Source organism: Pygocentrus nattereri, chromosome 18 (assembly GCF_015220715.1).
Source record: "Pygocentrus nattereri isolate fPygNat1 chromosome 18, fPygNat1.pri, whole genome shotgun sequence".
In the NCBI taxonomy this organism is placed as follows: domain Eukaryota; kingdom Metazoa; phylum Chordata; class Actinopteri; order Characiformes; family Serrasalmidae; genus Pygocentrus; species Pygocentrus nattereri.
This window is the reverse complement of record NC_051228.1, coordinates 23741280-23765299: the sequence shown is the minus strand read 5'-3', so window position 1 is coordinate 23765299 and position 24020 is coordinate 23741280. Positions and strand designations below refer to the sequence as shown.

The window sequence follows — 24020 nt, the reverse complement described above, 5'->3', positions numbered from 1 at the left end:
TTAACATGTACATTTTTATTAGACCATTTTATAAAGACAACCAAATATGTTATACATCAACATTTACAGTTCTTCAGGAGAAAATAAACAGCCAAGAGAAGGAAATAAATAAGAAAAAACATGAGATTAAGGGAGATGAAGATGATAATGATGATGATGAAGATGGACCAAACAGATAAACTGTACTGACTGGAAAAAGGTACAGAAAAGAAGTACACACAAACATACCCATAACTTCACACGTGTTTTTTTTCTTCTGATTGTTTTCAGCATCTGTGCAAAGTGGTCATTTTAATTGTCTATTTGGACTTTGGTGTAAATCTGAACAAACATTGCAAAACATTTCCTCCTTGTGTTTAAAATGCCTTATTAAAAAACATGCTCAATTTAAAAATGAGCCAGAACAATAAAACAATAGTAATAAACTAGCAAATAATAACTGGGATGCTCATCATTCCTGAATTGTTACTCCTATTCAACAACCTAATGCAACCACATACAGTGCAGTCTGTAAGTGTATGAACAGAGGGCAGTTTGTGTTGTTTTGGCTTTGTACTCCAGAACACTGGATCTGAAGTGAAACAATGTCTGGGCAGTTCATGTGCAGATTGACAGCTTTAATTGATGTGTGTGTGTGCCAATACAGGATGAACTGTCCTTCCATTTTAGAGGACAGAAAGTAAATGAACAATTAGCAACTCAACTGTTTCTCAGCTGGCTGTGCGCACAAAAGAGAGAACAAAGTGTGTAGAGTATATTTTTGACATGCTGCTTGGTCTGTAGTTGGCTCTTGTTATCTGTCAGCATGAGCACCAATCAACGTCAACGGCAGCAAAGCAGACCAGCTTAATTAAACAGAAGCTTTTAGGCCAACATGAGGATAACATTTTTTTATAAATCTATCAGATAATAATAAAAAAAGTGAAAATCAAACATAGCAATGCACTAGATGCATTAATTAGCATTAGTTAGACATTTTATACAATAAAATGCTTCCAACTCTCTGGCAACAGTTTGGGGAAGACCCCTTCCTGTGCCCCTGTGCATAAAGTGAGCTCCAGACATAGTTTGACAAGTTTGGTGTAGACAAACTCTAGGGGACACCACTGAGCCCCCACCTTAACCCCACTGACCACCCTTGGAGTAAACTGGAACGTCGATTTATGAGCCAGGCCTTGGTTTGAGAGGCAGCTCCATAGTAATACGCATGGGCTGGAATGGGATGTCCAACAAACTCACAAGTGTGATGGCCAGGTGTCCATACTTCATACACAGATATCCACATGTAGTTTAGGCCCATCCCATTTCTTATGTTTACCTGTACCCCTTGTTTTTGAGTGCCACCTTACCAATTGGAACTGAGTTACAAGGGGTAGTGGTTGAAATCTTCCCCTATGAAAAGGGACAACCCTCAAATAAAGAACATGACTTCATTAACACGACTAACGGTGCTCTGCAGGCGACCCTGCCAGTCTGCAGTGATAACAGAGGAGCAACTAATTCTTTGGTGATAATGAAGCTGGAGTCAGCTACTCACCAGCTTCTCGTTCAAACATTTCCTGTTCCACCTTAAATGGAGCAGCAGTTACATTCTGGCGTTTCAGGTGTCAGCACTACTGGACTATTTAAGGTGGAACAGGGAAATTTAGTTATCTAGCTGCCGAGACATCAGCATACTATCAGTGACTTTCTGTGTTTGTTATGAAGAAAAGGACCTGAATACATTGATATAAAAACACTAAAGACAATACCAATAATTATTGTAATTTTATAATGGAGGAAATTCTCACATTTGTGGGTTTCTTTGGTCACTCGCACAGCCATCTTGCCAGTTTTTCTTTTTTTTCATAACACTGTTTAGCGTGTGACTCTGAAAAACCTCTGTTTAAAAGGCCATTTAGCACTAACACTTCGCCCCACCCCTATTCTCAAATTAGGACACCCTACCTCCTAGACATGAACGTGCAAACGGAGGGCTTAAGGGCTAAGAGGTAGGGGCAGGGAGTGAAATAACCCTTTTGGCACCAACATGCAAACTTGACATTCCACACTCTGACCTGACAATGAAGGCACTGTTTTGTTTCAAATCATTGTGCACTGCTGTACAAAGTAAAAACATAAATAACTGCATGCTGTGCTGATTCAGACTGCACTGTATGTACCTGAGAATACACACACAGATGGACAAACACACATAGGCACTAAGCGGGGGTCTCTCAGAGCAGCTTCCACCTGAGAAGGGGTGTGTGTTATAGTGTGTGAGTATTCCTAATAGGCTTCTGTGGTGAATAACCTTATCCAAGAAGAGCTAGTACAGTCAATGGTAAAGTCTCGCACACATTTTCACATACCCTGACTTCCCGAATGACTGACTCATTTAGAGAAGTGGCTCACTGGCCTGTGCTTCACAGCTCATCCCTGTAGGAGGAGCTTTGAATTCCAGCCGGTGGGGTCCCTCCCTTTAGGTTCTTGTATGAGCCCCTCCAGTCTGTCCGCACAGTGTCGTTGTCCCACAGTGTGGATGTCTCTGTATCGCTCACCCACCCTGGGTCGCCGGCATAATGACAGGGCTGCACCAGCAGGGGGTTTGTAGAGTAGGCCTGCAGGTTCCGGTTCAGAAATTGGGATTTGTAGTCCTCACTGTTAACAAATAAAATAAAGCCATCATGATGATCAAAGTGCTGGCATTAGTGTGACACATTCTCATAGTTAAAGGGGCCTCCTGGTCTAAAACTAGATTTTAATATTATTGGTTATTCTACGCAATGTTCTGTAGAACCATTCTGTAGCTCTCAGACTTATCAGCTTGAAAAAATGTGTGATTTTATGTTTTCAGTCATCAGTGTTCTCTTATTACAATACCCAGCACTGCAAGTGTACCATGTAAATACACTGCTCAAAAAAATAAAGGGAACACTTAAACAACACAATATAACTCCAAGTAAATCAAACTTCTGTGAAATCAAACTGTCCACTTAGGAAGCAACACTGACAATCAATTTCACTGCTGTTGTGCAAATGGAATAGACAACAGGTGGAAATTATTGGCAATTAGCAAGACACACTCAATAAAGGTTCTGCAGGTGGGGACCACAGACCACTTCTCAGTACCTTTCTGCTTTCTGGCTGATGTTTTGGTCACTTTTGAATGTTGGTGGTGCTTTCACACTCGTGGCAGCATGAGACGGACTCTACAACCCACACAAGTGGCTCAGGTACTGCAGCTCGTCCAGGATGGCACATCAATGCGAGCTGTGGCAAGAAGGTTTGCTGTGTCTGTCAGTGTAGTGTCCAGAGGCTGGAGGGGCTACCAGGAGACAGGCCAGTACACCAGGAGATGTGGAGGAGGCCGTAGGAGGGCAACAACCCAGCAGCAGGACCACTACCTCTGCCTTTGTGCAAGGAGGAACAGGAGGAGCACTGCCAGAGGCCTGCAAAATGACCTCCAGCAGGCCACAAATGTGCATGTGTCTGCACAAACGGTTAGAAACTGACTCCATGAGGATGGTTTGAGGGCCCGACGTCCACAGATGGGGGTTGTGCTCACAGCCCAACACCATGCAGGACGCTTGGCATTTGCCAGAGAACACCAGGATTGACAAATTCGCCACTGGCACCCTGTGCTCTTCACAGATGAAAGCAGGTTCACACTGAGCACGTGACAGACGTGACAGAGTCTGGAGACGCCATGGAGAGCGATCTGCCGCCTGCAACATCCTTCAGCATGACCGGTTTGGCAGTGGGTCAGTGATGGTGTGGGCTGGCATTTCTTTGGAGGGCCGCACAGCCCTCCATGTGCTCGCCAGAGGTAGCCTGACTGCCATTAGGTACCGAGATGAGATCCTCAGACCCCTTGTGAGACCATATGCTGATTTCCATTGATGATTTTTGTGTGATTTTGTTGTGAGCACATTCAGCTTTGTACAGAACAAAGTATTCAATGAGAATATTTCATTCATTCAGATCTAGGATGTTATTTGCGTGTTCCCTTTTTTTTATGAGCAGTGTACATCATACAACCACTGAGAATCACTGAATCCCTCCTGAATGCTAGCCTAATCACTGAGCTACAAGAAAATAAATACAATCAGGCTAGCATTAGCATTACATAGGCTTTTAAACAAATTCAGAAAGAAAATACTGACACTATTTGGCATAAACAGCAGCCAGAAAGACGTTTTTACCCTTTTAGCAAGATAAAGCCAAACTGGCATTGAGAAAGCCAGCTACCCTGCTACCTTTAGTTTTTAGCTTCAAGTTCAAGTGGTTTTATTCTCATTTCTATATATACAAGTTATATACAAATACACAGTGGGATGAAAATCCATAAAATCCCAAAAATCTATTCCAAAGAAACTGTAGTTTATCAACAGTGACTCCCACCTTCAAGACGGGCCTACATCACCAGAGGAGTGTTTACCTAGTTCTTAAAACAGAAAATCTTCCTTTAGAGTTAACTGTAGCACAGACTGTAATAATCAATTCATTATTATTATAACAGATTATGAAATTATTCATTTTGGCCATACCATCCCTTGACCAGAGAATGTTTAGATCATTCATCTTACATTTGGAAATTTGTCAGGGTAAGTTGGTCAGCAGCATGTAAATGTGAAAGAAAACGTGTAAACTGGGTGAACTGGCTCTGTAAATATATATATACACTTTCCCAGAGCTGCTGACTGACTGATTACCCTATTCCCACCATATGTATTCCGAATAGGCGAATAAGCAAAATGCTTGCTATGAAAACAAGATGAATTATTGTTACATTTGATACTTGTAGATCTCTGAGCTAAAGCTAACAAAATATAATAAAATGTCACTTAGACTGAGAAATAGGTGTGTAAGAGAAGCACCTGAACTATTAAAAGCACTTAACTATTTACAAGTCTTTTCCTGGCCAGCTGGCACAGGATTCCTGGGTTTTTTTCAAACTGAATGAGCGCAAAGTGCTGGACTTCCACCAACTCATACAGTGACAAATTCTCCCAGAATACAGAACAGCCAAAATAAGGAGCAAGCTCTTTAAGTGTGCGATAATGGAAAATGCAGAATGATGCTTTCCACAGAACTGAGATCTAGTCTTGAATCCACTTTCTGGTCTTGGATTTTGTAATGACTGGTAGTTAACTGACTTCGTAATGTAACTAATTTGCCACCTACGTTGTGACTAAAATGGATCCTTTTTGCCTTTTAGGTACTGATGAGTACTGTTAACTTTTGTTTTTGTCCCCTGCACTTTTCAACACGTTTCGTCCGTGTCTTCAGTTATGATAAAGAAGCTAACTTTAGCCTCTCTCAAGCAACTAATGCTGGTGGATGATGAATGTGTGTCTGAAGAATTCATGTGTTGATTCATGCGTTGTTATTGCTATTTAACTAAATTTGCTAGAATACATAGACTTTCTATGCAAATGGTAAAATGAAAAAGCGTAAAAAAATTGCAGTCTTTAGGGTGGAACAGCTTGTTTCTATCAAATGGCTTTAAGTGATAAAAATGGTTAAAAATAATGTCATCTCTTTTAAAAAAACAGATTTGGTCATAGTTTATCAATACAAAGTTGTCATTGGCATGTTTCCATTTTTAATTTTTTATCTAATTGCAATCAGCGTATCTTTGGGTTCCCTGTATTTATTTATTATCTGCACATATTATTTTCCTTGTCTTCTCCTCAGTCCAGCTATATCTATGACTATTGTTAATTATTCCATAACATATTATTGATCAATTTAATTTTCATAACCTACATTGACAAATTTTTTGAAGCGTTCATAAAAATTCTTTGGATGTTAGTGAAGATGATGATATGTTTCTAATTCCTGAACGTTCTGCACCTTTGACTTCCCCTGTTTATTATTATTATTATCATAATTTCCATCTGAACACAATACAAGTTTCTTTGCCACATAAGCGGTTTGAGTTCTTTCTATTTAGAAAGGCTGTAGCTTTTTTTGGACATCTCTCTGTAAGAGCTCCCGCCTCCTCAGTTTCAATATAAGTTTTATAGGAACCAGACATCTACTTCTAAAAACTCCCTCACAAAACATTATACATGAAATGGTTATGATTAATACGCTGCCTGATGTCTAAAACATGGTAGCTTTGTGATAATGCTGTGGCCTAAAATGTATTTTAATCAATTTATTCTAATCCATTCATGGTGGAGGGGTACATGCAGGGTGTTATGAGGCACATTAGTCCCCAAAGAAAACTTATTATTTCAGATTTTTCACTATTTGCCCATAATCAACATTCTGTATCAAAACTCAGAAGTGTGCATGTGAAGATTAAAATCTATGTGAATCTCCTGCTGAGGAGACAGAATGCTTCTGGCAGGCATACAGCAAAAGCAGAGAAAGCCAGAAACCGAGGGGAAAGTGGAAGGAAAGAAAGGGCAGCCAGCCAGGGCACACACATACATGTGTTCTATGCTTAAATGAATTCCCGATTTAGTAAGGCATTATGGTGCTCAATTTTTTTCTAATGTTTAAATCTTGGTCATAATGTGTTCAGTAATACTATTATATCAGTTTTGATTGTCTTTACAGGATGTCTATCAGACCCATCTGGGGAATGAAATGTCACCACATTTCATGGGGCTGGCAAAAATGAGAGAAGGAAAAAAAAGGAGAGAAATGTCTGCTTTTCATAGTGACGCAGGCTGAAATCATAGGACACATGCTGCAGTGAGCTACTTTTCTAAACTCAGGGGGAGAAAAAGGCTGGTGATATTTCTGGACTATGAACTTCAACCAAAGACTTCAGAATTAGAAAACCACAGCCCAACACAAGCATCCTAACTGTAGGTTGTCACATACAACCTAAACCGCACACATAGTTCGGCACTGTACCATCTGTTCTTGGAATCAGTCTATGGTACAGTACCAAAATTCTGATGGTAATTATAAGCTTAGACAATTCCACCACATGGAAACAGCAAAACATGCATACATTTTACATACATCATTACAACTTTCAATACAGAAATGGCTCGACGGCACCTTTTATTTTCTGATACTAATATTATGTCTTGAAGTATCAGCCTCCACTGATCAAAAAACTGCTAAACTTCGATAGTGATCTATTTTTAATTTATCTAATTTGAATGATTTACTTAAAGATGAGCAACTAAAAGCAGTCTATCATGCTAAAACACGCTACTACCCCACAGCAAGAACTGCACAGCACATCACACATCATTCTTCTTTTTTCTTCAACATAAGATTCAGTATTTTCTGCTGATATTGACCATCTCCACTTCAATATGGACGTTATCAGCAGCAGCAAGAGGTGAAGCGCTTTGACCAAGCCCACATCCAGGTACACCCAGTCAGTCCTGGGATATGTTTGCATCATATTCTATTTTCATCCTTCATATATTATATACCTTTAAAATGAATTGTCTAACACTTTTCACATGATCAGATACAGCTGGCCAATGTTTCAACAATCACTATACTTCACAAGGTTTTTTGTTGAAACTGACAAGGTAGTGCCATTTGAAAAATACTATAAAAAAAAATCTAATTATTTTGTATTTAATATTTCACACACTGTGCAGCACTAAGACCAATTAAATAATCTTTGTCATCAAACAAGCAGTTGAGAAGTGTTTCTTAAGTACCAATGATATCCATCATAGATATAGTGAAGCAATTTATCATAATGACAATAAATGCTACATTACTCAGCCCTACAATCAGCTAAACAGAGTGATAAACAGTAGTAATGACTACTTTGAAGTCTGAATTTTGTCCATGTTTATTGATCACAGTCTGTTGTACAGTGTCAGAAACCACATAAACAGATCTTTCTGAGTTTATTTTAGGGGCCCATGTCCTACAATTCTCTTGAATCTTCTGAGGTCCATTTTTAAAGTCTGTGTACGTTTATGTACCAAAAACGGTCCTAATTAATTTTCACATGACCATTTCTCAACCTCCCTTTATCCCACAGAATGAAACAGATAATACAAAAAGGAGGCAGAAACACTCAGTGTGAAAGGGGGGGGCCTAAATTGCTGAAGGCTGAATATGTGGATGTGTGTGAATCCATTAGATTTTTGTGACATCACAGAATCAATTAATTGAAAACAGGTATTTTACTGCTGCTTGGTTTCACGTATAATGACTGTATGGACTGGGTAGCATATGGAATGCTTTAAAACTTTCCATACTACATCAAACTTTAATTAATTAAATTAAATTTAATTAATTTTATTAACTTTTAGCTCCTGTGTAAAACTAAAGAAGCAAAGGTTAGACACCAAACATGACTGAGTACATTAAGAGAAATTATAAATTAGTTTTTACCCTGAATTGTTTCTTTAAAGAAAACGTTACATAAGCCTTTTCCTCATTTTTCATGCTCTGGTCTGGTCTTATTAACGTCTTTGCCATACTCACTTGGGATGCTTATCATACATGATGGGCAGAAACTCGTCCACAGGGAGCATTTTGGAGAGTGGTTCTGCATTGAGTAGTTTCTGTGCCCCTTGCAGGGAGATGGCATAAGAGAGGGTCCAGTAGGAATAACCAGCAAACACCAGGTTCCTCACATTCTCCACGGGCTCCTCCTGTCCAGGGTTCACCTGCTTCCTGCCCAGGTATCTGAAATACACACAGAGCAGAAGGTCAGGCACCAGGGGACACTGTCCTGCTGTCACTGGGGGAATAAAAATCCATCAGTTTGAAGGTAATGATTCAACTGCACTGATTCTGTAACATTTATTGTAATCAATTGCAATAATACTCAATAAACTGTGCTTTTTTTCCTGGACAAAATTTTCTGGCAATTTTGAAATGTCAAAATGACAGAAAGGCTTAGGTTATTGTTTTTATGGTCTACTTCACAGTTATAAATAGTTCATCCAGTTACATGTGTGCATTTAGTGTATTTTAAAAATAATTCTGTACCAAAATTATCTGAATTATAGTGAAATTTGATATTTCATGATGCACTGAATGGTTTCTTAAATGAATGTAATCTAATCAAATAAATGCGGTCAGTTTAAGTGTTGTTCATGTTAATTATTTGAAGCTGTACAGTTCTAGCATTATATTATAATCATTTACACATGTATCTGAAACATATACATAATTAAACACAGTGATTCTGAACTTCTGAATGTGAAAGAATATTACATTTAATTGAATGAATTATTTAATTAAATTAATTAAATTAAAAAGTATTTACATTTCAAATGCCTCTCGTTTTGCCATAGAAGGTGGATTTGTGTGTGTGCCTGTATGTGTGTGGGTGTGTGTTCCTGTACTGACATGAAAATTACACACTAGCAAGAAGCAACAACAAAATTTGCCAACAACAAACTGCAGGTTCTTCCGGCAAAAACCAAATACACTGTTTGTGACCAGTTTCAGGTGACCCTTAGATACAGACCCATGTTTAAATGGTTTAGATCTGAAGTTTTTACAAAATCCTTTACGATTTTACGATTACCTATTACGATTATATACTATCCATAACCAGAGCACCTCTGGACTCCATAGTAACTTATACAGATGTCACTCACATGATGTCCCAGTCAAGTTCTGCTAGCTCCACCTCCTCCATCAGCTGCATGAGGCGCCGTTTGAAGTTGCCCTGAAATCGCACATCATCCTCAAAGATCAGAGCTTTGTCCAGCTGCATATCCACCATCTGAAAAAGAGAGAGAGAGGAGAGAGAGATAGTCTCAACCAGATGTAGCCCTTCACACACAAACACAGACCATTTCACAACAGACATGACACCCATTATCCCTCTATGTTTTCAAGGGTCTTGAATCTTAATAATGTTTAATATTAACTATATCCTCAGTTTTTGGACAAAATAAAATTATTTGGCTATTTTCAAACAACAGTCCAAAAAAAAGTTTGGTGTATTGTTTCTATTGTCTATATTTCACTGTTGTGTACATACATCCTCCAGTCACATTTGTCTATTCAGTGTTTTTTGCATTTATAGAGAGTAAAAATAGTACAATGTTGAGTGAAATATATATATATTTTGGCATTCAGTACATCCCCATTTTGCTGTACTGATAAGGTGCACTTGAGCTGAGCTGCCATGGACTTCATAAGTTTGTGAAAAGCCCTTGATGAGTAAATCAAACCCACCTGAGAGTCGTCTGAACATGAGCTCCAGTGAAAGATTTTTTAAAATCTGACATTTTTGCACAAAAGTCTTAGCATGGTTAACATGACAAATTAACTTACATTTTTAAAAAGTCTGTACTAAAAGCTCAAAAACTTTTCAGGGTGGTTTCAGACTTTTAGACCCCAATGTATATGACATACTAATAAAAGGTGAATACTGAGTGCTCTATACATATAGTTTTCTTCTGTCATGACAACTGCTGTACTCAGCTACATGGGTCAATGGAATAACAGTTACAGACTACTGAGCTGCATGTTTCTGAAAGTGTGGCTCCTCTTTAGGTTACTCACCTCCTTCCATATATAATAGTGGCTGAGGAAGCAGCCCACCTCTCCCTTGGTCAGTGAGCGCCCAGAGAAAGGGTCATTGTATCCCGGCAAGATGTCGACACCCAAGATCTTGATATCACTGCTGTTCAGAGCTCTACGAACAAACACACAGTCAAATATTTGTGATATTTGTGAACTCCTTAAACTGTAGGCTTATTGTTCAACTGATTATTCAGTATCTCCCTTTCTGTTGTTGTTTGTGTTTACAGTTTATGCTAAATTTAATCAGAAACCACGCGACCACCAAACAACCTCCAGGTTGGATTATATTATTCCAGGTTGGAATAATCCTGGATTCGGATTAACTGTACTGTGCAGTCCCACACTGTCCAGTATAAAAGCACCTTAATATGTAAGGTGTAGTTACGAAAGTGAGGAACTGATGTGTGAGCCCACCTACAGACCCTTCTAGATTTAAGGGGAATTCCACTGATTTTTCAAAATATATTCATAATTTAATCACTGTGATATATAAAACATATGTATGTTTTAGGCCAAACCCTTCTCAAAACCATCGTTAAATAATATCTCAGGCATCAGGAAGTGCATTTATAACTATTTCATGTAATAACTTTCTGTAAGGTGGCTTCTAGAGATATTTTGGAGCATAACAAATTCCCTAGAGTGGAGCATTTTATACCAGACTACTCCGAGTGACTTAGAACTCTGAAATAACTAGCTGTAGAGATGAAAGCATTCCAAGCAGACATTCATTTCTAAGGATTAAAGAGAAGTCACTAACGCTCCATCCACAGCGTCCACCACTTTAGCATTGATCTCCAGCTCATAGAGTGACCACAGCATCCTCTCCCTACGATCCGGCCGCCTGCGCAGGTTTATAAGGTAAATCTGAGGAACACAAACAAACATGCATGTTTTGGACCACTGACATACCATTAAATAAAACATCTAAACATACATTTTCTTGTAAATGCATAATAATTAAGTCTACAGTTACTACTGTATACAAAATAACAAAAAAGATTAAAAAGGCAAGTGCTTACAACCGGAAACTTCAAGCCAGCTGTACTATGAACAAAGAATGATGCCGTGGGGAAAAAACATGATTTCCAATGTGGCCATTCTCTTTAAGGTCATATGGCCACAAATTGGATATGTATCCATATATGAAAGTGGTTCAGATCTGTGCCACAGTAAAGAGGAATTCCACTCATAATTCATAACCGAATGGTTAAAATATAGACAAAGTAATCAAAAGTGGTTTGATGTGAGATGCTTCGTTCTAGAGAAACAGATTTGTTTACAGTTGAGTGATGAGAAGACATCTGAAGAGTTTAATGTCTCTAAAAGCTCCATCACAGATAGTTATTACACGAAATGATTATGAATTCACTGTCTGATGTCTGAAACACTGTTTAATGATAACTTTGAGAAGATTTCACTCTTTTTTTTTTTAAAACTCATTCTTGGAGAAAAGGTCCATATAAAAATTCAGAAGACACATTTGGTCATTTTGGCTAATACATAAACTCACTGCTACAGGTATCTTGACCACTGGTTAATTTCAACCACCATGGTAAAGAAATCTAAGCTTCTCTACAATTATTCATTCCACATCAAACCACTCTGAATGACTTCATTTACGTGTCAACTACTGAATTATGCGAAAATTGTAATAAATGAATGGAAATCCCCTTTAAGGCAAAGACTAAGATATGTGCCTCTTCAACCTGGTAGCCCTACTCTTCATGCATGCACAGATGTCAAGACCAGGGGCTTCCCATTTGCAAAAGGCCAGTGTGGCTGCAGGTTTTTATTCTAGTCAAGCAGAAGCTCACTTGCTTCCACTTTTTAATCAGTTGGTCTTCAAACATCTGATTAGTTATATGAGGCATGCTCATGCTTGGTCACAATAAAGATCCGCTGCCACATTGGCCCTCTATGGATAACACTGGTGACTGCTGGTCTAGACCTTTAATTCGTGCACATGGTTAGACCTCTATTTCACACAAACATACAGTATAAGCGATGCTGTGAGGGAAGATAATTATAGGCTGCTGTGTGGAACTTCCGACTGTAATCACATCTCCTGTGAGAGTGTGGTAAAGGGGCAATTGGGGATGGGTGCACTATTACAAAAGATGGTTCTTTAAGGGTTCTTCAGTAAAAAAAAATGGTTCTATAAAGAACCATGAACAATCAACGAACCTTTTGTGTGATTAAGGGTTCTTTGCATCATGAAAGGTTCCTTTAGAATGTGCTGTAGATGGCTTAACATAGAATTCTTTTGAAAGGGGGTTCTATATAGCACTCAAAAGATCTTCTATTTTTACAAAGTCAAGCTTGTGACAATAGAAGAAACCTTGTGGGTGCTATATAGAACGCTTTTCAAAAAGGTTCTATATAGAACCATCTACAACACATTTTCTATCAATCCAAAAAACACTTTCACAATGATAAGAACCCTTTATTCATGCAAAGGCCTCTTTGAGTGTTCATGGTTCTTTATAGAACCATTTCCTTTTCTGAGGAACCCTTGAGAAACCAGCTTTATTAAGAGTGTGGGCATAGAGCAGTTTGGAAGTTTAGAATCACTTTATAAACTCATATTTAGATTTATTGTTAATTCACTTCATGTACAACAAAAACTGCAGGTTCATGTTCATGAAAGGGTTCATGTGAACTCACCTCATCGAAACCCATCAGGTCTGTCTGCTTCGGTGGAACATGGACGTAGCGGGACACGTACATGGGGGGCCCATCAACTGCAGCAAACATCATTACAAAATAAAGAAGCTTAAAAGAACTTGTTTGCATTTTATTCATTTTATTGTCACAAATAAATGATACATTTCCCATAATTCTAATCCAGACAGATTTAGTCCTAATTATTAAAATAAGATGGATAGATTCTTTGTCCCCTTTAACTCATTAAACTCTAACCTCAGAGTAGCTGGTGTGCATGCATGTCCATGCTAGTAATGCTAAAAGTATCTGAATGTGAAACTGGAATTTTCTATGTGCTACCAAGAAGGTCCTTGCTGTCTTTATTGTTGTATGCACTGTGATTGAACACAGATTCAGATCTTTAAAAATAATATTATTAACTTTATCAGTCTTAGTTTCCAAGTAATAACAAAGGGCAATAACAAAGTATATTTCTCTTCTTGTGTTTTCTTGATCAAAAAGGTTTAGCTCTCTACATCACAATCTCTACACGCCAAACAACTGTCGCAAAAGCACTGAGAAATCACATTACTAATGTAGAATATCACATTAAATGGCAGAAACAGAAATATGTTTGTGTTGACCTTAACTTCTTCAATTTTTATTAAACACTTCTTCTAGATTATGGAACAAGCTTCCTGTGTCTCCAAGAAATTCTGGATCTTTGTCTCTTTTTAAAAAGAATCTTATATATTTTCTTTTTAGACCTGCTTTCAGGAATTTTGTTTTCTCTTAGAAACTCTGGACCTTTTAAGAATAATTATAACATTAATTTATTATAACAATTAAATATTATAATATAATATTATCATAATAATTAAATATTATTAGCCAATGCGACACCATCAGAGTGTTGATTTTTTAGTGTAATTGAAAAGGCTACCAAAAACAAAACATGATAAACAAAACAACCAGCAAAACAAGACTCGCTATTATAACAGAACAATCTCCGGAAAGGATTGTTTCATTTGTTTGTATTGAGAAGTATGAAATAAGGAGAAGTGCATTTTATATTGTTACCACACATGCTGTAAATATCACAGCAACATGAATACAATGACTCTTTCGGCTCCAAAAATGGTTCTTCATTCAGTAGAACTGACCATTTTTTAATTCCACAAGTCTTTCTTTAGATTTTAAATAATACAAATCTGTGTTGCATTATAAAACATTATTTCAATAAATGTGATCAATAGTTTTTCTATCAAAATTGTAATTTAAGAGAGTACAATTTTTTCTTTAATTATAGCCTACATTATCAAACTCATAGTCTCATATTTTAAGAGGGGAAATATAACCTAATAACACAGAGCTTGTGAACTGCCTGTAGATAAGTTAGACCAATCAGAGGCACTCAAACCTCCACGTTTTGTGACATGACAAACACAACTTACTGGCATTCTGGAAAACACTCAGGGGTCAGGCCTCAGGCAGGAATATTCTGTTTTTCTGGCCAAAAAAACAGAACTAAACCTCAATTTATAAAATATAATCGCAATTTAAATTGCAATATTAGTTAGTTAATATTCGACTCCTGACCTCCCCTCATGCTTCAATCAGCACTCAGTCACCAGAATACTAACTCTGTTCACCTGTCTTGTTAGTCATATGGCTATAGTAGTTTAGTTTATAAGCCCGGCCTTTAGCATAGTCTAGTTGTAAGGTATTGCATTTATCCAGATCTACTGAGCGTTCTATGGTATATGTTATTCCAGTTTATGTTCGACTCTGCCTTTTTGCCTGACCCCTGTACTGGCTGTCTTTTCTGAACTTGATCCACACCTTTTTTTGAAAACAAACCTGGATTCTGATTCTATTAGTAAAGCCTCTTTTTTCCCTTTTAACCGCAAGCATCTGAATCTTCCTGACATGATGCAATTTTCCCCAAATAGTTCAGCCTTATTTGCAGGTTATACATATAAGAACTGTTGGCACAAAGGCAAACTTTGTGTTAATTAGATAATGACATACGAAATGGAAGAAATTACAAGAAAAGAACAATAACTATTGAATAACTGAAAATGACAGTTGATAACGATGGGCTTGGATAATGTATAAAAAAAATTGTTTGCTGAATTAAACACTCTCCCTGACTCATAGGCAGAAAAAAGAAAGGATTTAAAGAAAGGTTCATAATAAGTGTGTTTTCTGTGGGCTTGTGTATGTAAAATCAGTAACACCAGTGTTCCTTGACAAAAATGTACCAAAGAGCCCTGATAGGTTTTAAACACTTTCATATTCTATAGAGCAGTACAGAGCAATGTCATATATTCTTCTGAGTAAATGAACAGTTCAGAGCAAGCCAAATCAACAAGCCAAACTCACTCAAAGCTTCCAAGTAGAGATGGACGAAGTTGATGCGGTCATCTTCCACAGTCTGGTGAGGTTTGGCAGGGACGTTCAAGTAACCATAGCGTTCTTTATTGCAAAGATACATCTGCACCTCTGGATAAACACAGCACACTCGTTCTAGTCTGATTTACATACCACCACAAACTACAGCATTTAGTGGTGCTCACTGCAATGACCAGCCATATGGGCTGTGTCCTTAAACACACTCTATATAGCTAATAATTACACTACAGAACAAATCACAAGTGAGTAACACTGCAGAGGGCTTACCTGACACTCTGCAGGAGAAGGCAAAGACAATGATGTCATCGAAAGGCCATGAGTAGTCTTTGTGTGGCGGGTGAAATGCGAGTTTTTTGGTGCCCTCTTTGCGCAGGTCCAACAGCATGGTGGAGTGCACCATTGGAACAGGGAAGCAGCCCGTCCGGTAACGGTTCCTGGTTGGGAAATACTCTGCTGTGCGACGATAGTAACCCTAAAACACATCTAAATGCATCAACAGATGTACAAAACTAAAAAAACTAAAACTGATCAACTTTAATTATGAAGTAGTTTTATCTGGGGAGGCCCTGTAATTTGAAACATTAGTGACAAGATATGTGATTTTAATTCAGTATGAATCTGCAGTGTGTGTAGTTTCTACAGTCTGACAGTAATAACTATGGCGTGGTTTTAATTCAGTATGAATCTGCAGTGTGTGGTTCTTAGTCCTACAGAAATAGTTGTGAAGTGATTGTAATCCAGTTTGAATCTGCAATGTGTGTAGTTTTCAGTCAGACAGTAATAATTGTGGATTGATTTTAATCCAGTATGAATCTAGAGTGTGTGCAGAACAATACAACATATTGCCATGTGATGTGTTATTGTTATTGAGTGTATCTTGTGGCAGAGCACTAAAGCGAATATCCCTGATATGACCTTTCCATCTGGGCCACTTTGGAAACTGTACACATATTTTATCCTGTATCAATCAACCATTCAAATCCTGGCACAGTAAATTAGACAACATTCTCTCATAAAATGTTCAGTCCTGACTTAAATAACTTCACATCTTATAATGGGATCATTCTCTAGTTATAAGGACATATGGCTGCAAACTGAGATTTCACCTACAGAGAAAGGCCACCACAGAGCAACTCAAGAGTAATGTGGCAAGGCAAGATGCCAGCAACTAAGATCCAATCCATTACCACATAGCTTAGAGACAAGTCCTCTGGTTATTGTAAAAAGATTTTATGAACACTGTTTAGTTTGTTAATAACTTATTGTTATTAGTTTGTTATGACATAAAAAATATGCCTCAGAGATAAACACTGGATTAGACTGTAAAAACACAGTGGGGAACCCTCAGGGGTTTATATTTCTGAGAAATATAAAAATACAAAACTGTAATTTTAATTAATAGATCAATCGTGCTGATTATATTAAACTCTACAAACACTGTAGTAATGCTCTAATTTTACTGTTAAGTATTGTTTGGAAACACAAGGGTTAAAATCTCAAACCACACTGGTTAGGACTTCAGTAGCTGGACTGAAGGCCTTACATGTTAGATTAACTACCAACATAAACAGCAACTGATAGAGTAATCAACCAATCGGGTTTGATTTAAATTAAGTGGGTTAAATTTTGTGGGTGAACCATTTTTCTCTGATGGTCACATTTCACCATTATAAAATGATGTCAATAACAGTGAAACAACAGAATATATTTGTGATTATTGTACATGCAAAAAGGCTGTAAAAGTAAGTGAAAGAATGCTCGTAAGGTACACTGCACTATACCACGCTGATACATGTCATTGCGAAAAATAACCTTGAACATAAGATTTCCGGACACACATAAACAAGCTTACTTGAGGAGTGATGCCACACCAGTAGTTGGAGTATGCAGACTGAGAGTCCAGCATGGGGGTGATAACAGACTTATTCTCTGCGATCAGGAGGTTCAGGGTGTCTGGGTTGGTCAGAATGTTGTCTGCATCTGAATACTAGAGAAGAAAAAAGAATATAAAGCAATAAAATACCCAACAAGAAAGCTAACCTGACAAATAATGAATTGAATCTAATGGGCACATGTTAGCACTTCCATCATGCTTCCTAAATATGAGGACATTTACCATGATTTAAGTATTTTTTCAAAAACAAAAATAAGCCAGTTACTTTTTTCCCTCATAAGACATTCAAAAGAGAATGTGTATGTTTCTATGCGTATGTGTGAGGGAGCACCTCATTCTACCGGAATGTAACCTACCAGGATGTAGTCAGCCCAGCGTTTCTTGGCAAAGTTAAGCGCTGCCTGTTTGAGCTTCATGATGTACTCATAACGGCCGTTACTCCAGTGCTTGGGCCCCAACTCACCAGCATAAGACCTGCAGAATGACACAGAAACCCTCTGTAAAAGCACACTGCTAGAGTTTACTACCGTCCTGACATATTAAAGATACTGTTGTTTAATTTTATATTGGTCATGCAATAATAATCACAGGAACAAAAAGGTAACTTTAAGCAGGATGATCTCCTCCAACTCCTGGAGATCTACGGGCCTGAGTTCACTTCCAACACCTGGCCATAATATTTGGATGCCTATATAAACGACCTGCACTAGAACTACACAGCTAAGACAAGCATCTACTGTTGATTCTTCAGCATCCTAATTTATATTGTCTATTGCTATCTTGTCCCTGCTGCAGCAGTTGTATTTGTTGAACTGTATTGTACCCAATATTTTTTGAGTGTTTATAGCAGGGGTCATCAGCTCTGATCCTCGAGGTCTGGAGTCCAGCCCTGTTCACAGAAGCCCATTCCCATTTCTGGCAGTAGTATGTCAAAATACTGATTCTCTATATCATTTTCTCAAAAAACTGATTTAATGTCTTGAACTAATAACTTTTTTTTCAAAATATTGACTCAATATCTTGAAATAATAAGTTACTCAACAAAAAAAAAATCTAAATATTTCAGAAAGTATATTCATAAGTAAATGTTTAGTCCAATACTGTATTCTGTTGATTTTGATAAGTTTATGCAACCTCTAGAGTGAACACATTTATTTGCTGAGTTTAACATATGAGGAAAAAACTAAAATATAAAACGTGCCATAACCTTCTCCCAGGCCACATTTTATGTCTTTGGCCCCCAGTCTGGTAAATTTGGCAAATAAACAGTAATTGGGCCTTAAAATGTGCTTAAATGTGTTCTCTATAGAGGATATGTTAACTTATTTTAATTTGGGCAGGGGTGCCTAAATTTGGCTAGTCATTATTCTGACATTATTACAACACACTAAGTCAGTATTTTGACATAGTAAGAGAATATTTTGAGAGGTATTATGTCACAAAATAGACATACTGTTGCCAAAAACAGAATAAGAGAAAGCTCTACCTGGAATGGGCTTCCGTAACAGTTTGAAGGTTCAAAATGTACTTCAGTCCTCCAGGACCAGAATCGACGACCTCTGGTGTAGCATATAAATATTGTGTGAATTAGTTATTTCGCACATTATAGCTGGTGTAAAGCCATGATTTCCCATAAGAGGATTAAGAAAGTACCTATCGAGCTATCTGAGAGGGCCTTGATTAGCGGGATTAGGTGTGCTAGCTTGATTAGTCTAGAACAAAACTCCTCTAGGTGGTAACTCTTCTCAAGAGCCAGCCTCAAAGTTCAGGTGATTCTTCCACAGGGCTTCACTGACTTTAGCTGGAATGAAATCACCTTCCAGCAGTCTGAGTTTAACATAAGCTGGCAAGCTAAAGCTTGTCAAGCCATTCCTAGGAGGAGCAGTGAGAACAGAAATCTTCTGTCCCGGGGCAGCTGGGATACTATAACCTGCACAAAAGTGCTTTTAATATTCTAATTGCTAATTATAGTTTCATATTTCAATGCCTTCATCACAACTCATTTGAGAATTTTTACACTTAATTAAATATTTTGTATTCTCAGAGGATTCTATGTAGTTCTGCACAAGCACTTCCCTGGGGCTTTATTATGTCTTACTCGTTAGCTTAAAATAACTTTTACTAACTTAGCCTAGAATGACTGGGTTCACATCACACAGTGCAAGTCTACGTGTACATCTGGTTTATTTTTTTAAAAGTAAAAGGATGATTCACCTGGCAAATAAAACCATGTGTGTGTGTGTGTATATATATATGTGTATATGCATATACACATACAGTATGTTTTATACACACATATATGTGTATATATATATATATATATATATACACACACACACACACACACACACACAGTATCTCACAAAAGTGAGTACACCCCTCACATTTCTGCAAATATTGTATTATATCTTTTCATGGGACAACACTATAGAAATGAAACTTGGATATAACAAAGTAGTCAGTGTACAGCTTGTATAGCAGTATAGATTTACTGTCCTCTGAAAATAATAACACAGCCATTAATGTCTAAATAGCTGACAACACAAGTAAGTACACCTCACAGTGAACCATGTCCAAACTGTGCTCAAAGTGTCAATATTTTGTGTGACCACTATTATTATCTAGCACTGCCTTAACTCTCTTGGGCATGGAATTCACCAGAGCTGCACAGGCATCCTGCACTGGAATCCTCTTCCACTCCTCCATGATGACATCACGGAGCTGGTTCTTTTAATTAAGATAATCAAATAAAATATTTTTTATTTAACTCTGTGGTCAGACTAACTAGGACACTGTTGACTACAGCATAACTGCAGCTTCCTTGTAATCAAATAAACAGCCACAAAAACTGCATCTAAACTAAATAAAAACACTGTTACAACTGTTAACTTGCTTGTTCATGTATGAAGACAAAAAAGTAGTTCCTGTCTGGTTTTGTAAAGTATACAAATTCCCTTTAAAGTGTATCCAATCAACATTACTGAGGGAATGCATAATTCCACTGAGGGCTCTCCAATACATGTGGAAATTGCATTTTATAGCTACATTGGAAAAAGGTTGGATGTGATTTTTTGTCGTTTTGTGACTACCGCATTTAGCCTTTCTTATTGGCCTGTGTGTGTCAAGCTTTTCTGATTCTGACTTTTATGGCACACCAAATTTCTGTGACTACATCAGTTTTAAGAATATAAATCATTTTCTCAAGAGAGAGTTTGAACCTTGCTTTGAAGTTCTAACAAGCAACAGAACTCAAACATAATTCCTCTATAACAAATCAGCCTTACGTTGGTTTGTCCATAGGCCTCCACTCCACATAGTGATAATACTGCTGCATGACAGTGAGCCACTCTCGGAGGACTGCAGTGGTGTTGTCAATGTTGTGATCTGTCGCCGCCCTAGTGGAAGAATAAAGGAAAGAGATGAGGGGAAGTTGAGGCTATGGGTCCTTATCTGGGCCCACATTTCAGCTGCTCACTCTTACAATGACACAACATACATTCTAGTTTCACAGTAGCCACCAAACTAGTTTATAGTTTGCATTGATATAGTTTACTGTTTCAAAATCAATAAATGAGCATGTAGCCTAAGGTTTGAGGGGTTTAATAAGGGGTGACGAAGTGCAGTCCTGAAACAATTAAGTGATTTTCCTCCTTTAAACTCTCTTATTAAAACCGGCAATTAGATCCTGAATCAAGTGTATCTAAGTAGGAAAAATCACCTGGACCCAGGCCCTCCACTCCTCAGCTAAAGCAAACCTATAAAGGCAAGCAAGATGTTAATGTGATCCAAAGGATTTAGATAAGTATGATAATGTTTCCCAGTCCAGGATGATCCCTGTACTCCAGTTTATCTCCCTGATCTAATACATTACATTCAACACATGAATTCACAAGCAGAGAGATTTTATATCATCAAAGTACACACTTAAAAGATGGTTCTTCAAGGGTTCTTTGATAAATAAAATGGTTCTATGTAGAACCATTAACACTCAAAAAACCTTTTGCACCATTAAGGGGTTGTCTGCATCAGGAAAGGGTTCTTCAGAATGTGCTGTAGATATTTCTATAAAGAACCTTTTTGAAAAGGGTTCTATACAGCACCAAAAAGGTCTGTTTTCATTTCAAGTCGATAACTAAAGGAGAATCCGTTTTGGTGCTATATGGAGCCCTTTTCAAAAAGGTTTCATATAGAACCATCTACAGCACATTTTCCATCAATCTGAAGAACACTTTCAATATGTACAGAACTCTTAAATCATATTAAGGGATCTTTTATGTGTTCATGGTTCTTTATGAAACCATTTCATTTGCTACACTAAAACGATGGTTCTTCAAGTGTTCTTTATTAAACAAAATGGTTCTATATAGATATATATCATTTTGCATTGTTAAATGGTTCTTTAGATTGATGGAGAATATGGCATAGATGGTTCTATATCAAATCTTTTTGAAAAGGGTTCTTCTATTGCTAAGATGTCAAGACTGTTAAGAAGAGAACAACCCTTTTTGGTGTTATATAGAACCCTTTTAGAAAGGGTTCTATATAGAACCATATAAAACAGACTTTACTAAAGAAACACTGAAGAAGCATCTTTTTGAAGTGTGTACAAGTACTGGCGATATCCACGATATGCTCAGAAAAGCCTATGGTGACACCGTTTATCACGATAACGATATATCGCCACATTACCCAGCCCTCCCTTCACTAAAGAACCCTTGAAGAACCCTCTTTTTGAAGTATGTAGCCTGCTAATGTGAGCAGTAACGGTGAAGGATGCAAGAACATTCCTGACCAGATTTTCCATTGAGTAATGCCTGTTATTCCCAACAGAGTGGAAGAAACTGCGGTGCACCACACGCCAAACTGCGACATGCCTCCCTTCTACACTCAGAACTACAGATGAACTGGATTTTAATAGCTGACGGTACAAAGTTAGACCGTTTGGTGTCAGTGGGGGATGGGGGGGGGGGGGGGGCTCCTTCTGAGGAAAACATCTGAAAAGTGTTAAGGAATTTTAATCTGCCTGATTTTTACTCCCCCTGCGAAAGCAGAAGAAAAGAGAAACAAAAGACTTTTAAGAATGGTTGGAGTGAAGGCACGTACCAAATGGAGATCCGGTCTTTGGGGTACTTGAGTCTCTCCAGAGCTCCGAGGTAGTAAGGCAGAGAATGAGCAGCGTTTCTGGCGATTATGGCTATTACGACTGTGGGCAGCTGCATTTTGGACTCTTCTGTGTAGTTTTCCTCTGAAAAGTAGCATTGTGTCCGCGATAAGGCGAGCAAGAAAGCCAAACTCCAGCGAAACATCGTCCTCCAACACGGCTTCGCTCACTCGCTCAGCCCTGCTCCGCGTCAGCACTTCAGGGGCTCTTCCCAACTCCCAAAGCAGCCAACGTGGGTTAGCCCAACATTACAGCTTCCGTAAGAGGACTTATCCTCACACAGCTGGCCAAATGTTCACAGTTTGGCAGCGGAACGTGGAAATGTAGCATCTCTCTTCAAACAACTGAGAAATTACAGCTACTAAACGTGGAGTAGCACCTTTTTGGAGGCTACTGAATTTCCCCTAATGGAGCACTTACTGAAAGAAAACGGTGAGATTACCACATTAAGCACTATTTTACCCGGAACATCCACTTTTTTATCACAATTAAGTTACATCTGCAGAAAGACGCCAAGTCAGGATAAACAGTTGCATGTTCACGGATACAAAGCCAGCTGGGCCATTTTAATATATTCATATTCAACGTGTTAAAGTTATTTTTTTACTCAAAACATAAAACAAACGATTAAATAACAGATGCATGGAAAGGATTGATCAAGATTCCTTGTGACGTTCAAAAAAATTGTATATGTGCTTTCGATTAACAACCACAAGAGGTCGCCGTTGAGCTTGAACTGGCCCAGCTTCCCACTGGGCTCCATACAAGTATAGAATTTGTATTACAAGAGCTATTACTTTCCAGCAGATGTGATTCTTAGTCTGATCTCCATATGGAAATGCACAGTCAGTTGTAATTGAGGTATCAGGTACGGATCCATTCCCTACTGCCTCTTCTTGTGGAAGGAAAGTGCTGTTGCATTTTAATTTTCCCAGAGCACTCACAAAAACTCCACATTGATTGGGCCTCGCATTTATCACCAGCTGTCCACTCGCAAAGCAGAGAAGAATTGACCAGAGAACATCCACACTATTGAAGTCTTGCACTAAAGAATGCTGAGACACACGTGTGAGTGAGAGAGAGAGAGGGAAACAGAGAGAGAGAGAGAGGGAGAAAGAGAGACCTCATAAAGGACGGGTAAAAGCACAGCACCTATAATGAGAAAAGAAAGCAGAAACAAGAGGGATGCAGAGGTAAAGATGGAAAGAGAAAGAGAAATAGAGCTGACAACCAGCTAAACTAAATTTAAGGGGCTTTTTTTGAGGAGCCTCCATATCAATGCCTAGTGGCACTTAATGGGACAATTGAAGCAAGTCCATGTCGTAACCTATGCTGGACACTTGGGTCAAAGGGGTTGTCGTTTTGGCACCTGCACCCACCCTCCACCACCTCCCTGGCCCTGCCAGGGCACTTTCCCAGCAACCCCTGCAC

General features: G+C 38.2%; 1 protein-coding gene across 1 annotated transcript; it reads right to left on the bottom strand.

The window, feature by feature from the left end:
• cercam (cerebral endothelial cell adhesion molecule) lies at positions 1 to 22849 on the bottom strand. Its single transcript, XM_017708193.2, has 12 exons — positions 22532 to 22849; positions 20713 to 20823; positions 17785 to 17902; positions 17387 to 17521; positions 15802 to 16006; positions 15505 to 15624; positions 13141 to 13217; positions 11234 to 11340; positions 10453 to 10585; positions 9537 to 9664; positions 8410 to 8613; positions 1 to 2640 (listed from the first exon to the last, which is right to left on the bottom strand). The coding sequence occupies exons 1-12, from the start codon at positions 22732 to 22734 to the stop codon at positions 2406 to 2408; spliced, it is 1776 nt and encodes a 591-aa protein (XP_017563682.1). The 5' UTR covers positions 22735 to 22849; the 3' UTR covers positions 1 to 2405.
• Between the last annotated feature and the right edge of the window lie 1171 nt (positions 22850 to 24020).

What these genes read in the sequence shown, in the direction of transcription:
- cercam (XM_017708193.2), bottom strand. Translation starts at nt 22,734, where the DNA reads ATGTTTCGCTGGAGTTTGGCTTTCTTGCTCGCCTTATCGCGGACACAA. An exon ending in GAACTTGACTGGGACATCAT is followed by an intron (nt 8,614 to 9,536) that starts GTGAGTGACATC and finishes TGTGTATTTCAG; the next exon opens with ATACCTGGGCAGGAAGCAGG. An exon ending in ATGTATGATAAGCATCCCAA is followed by an intron (nt 2,641 to 8,409) that starts GTGAGTATGGCA and finishes ATTTGTTAACAG; the next exon opens with TGAGGACTACAAATCCCAAT.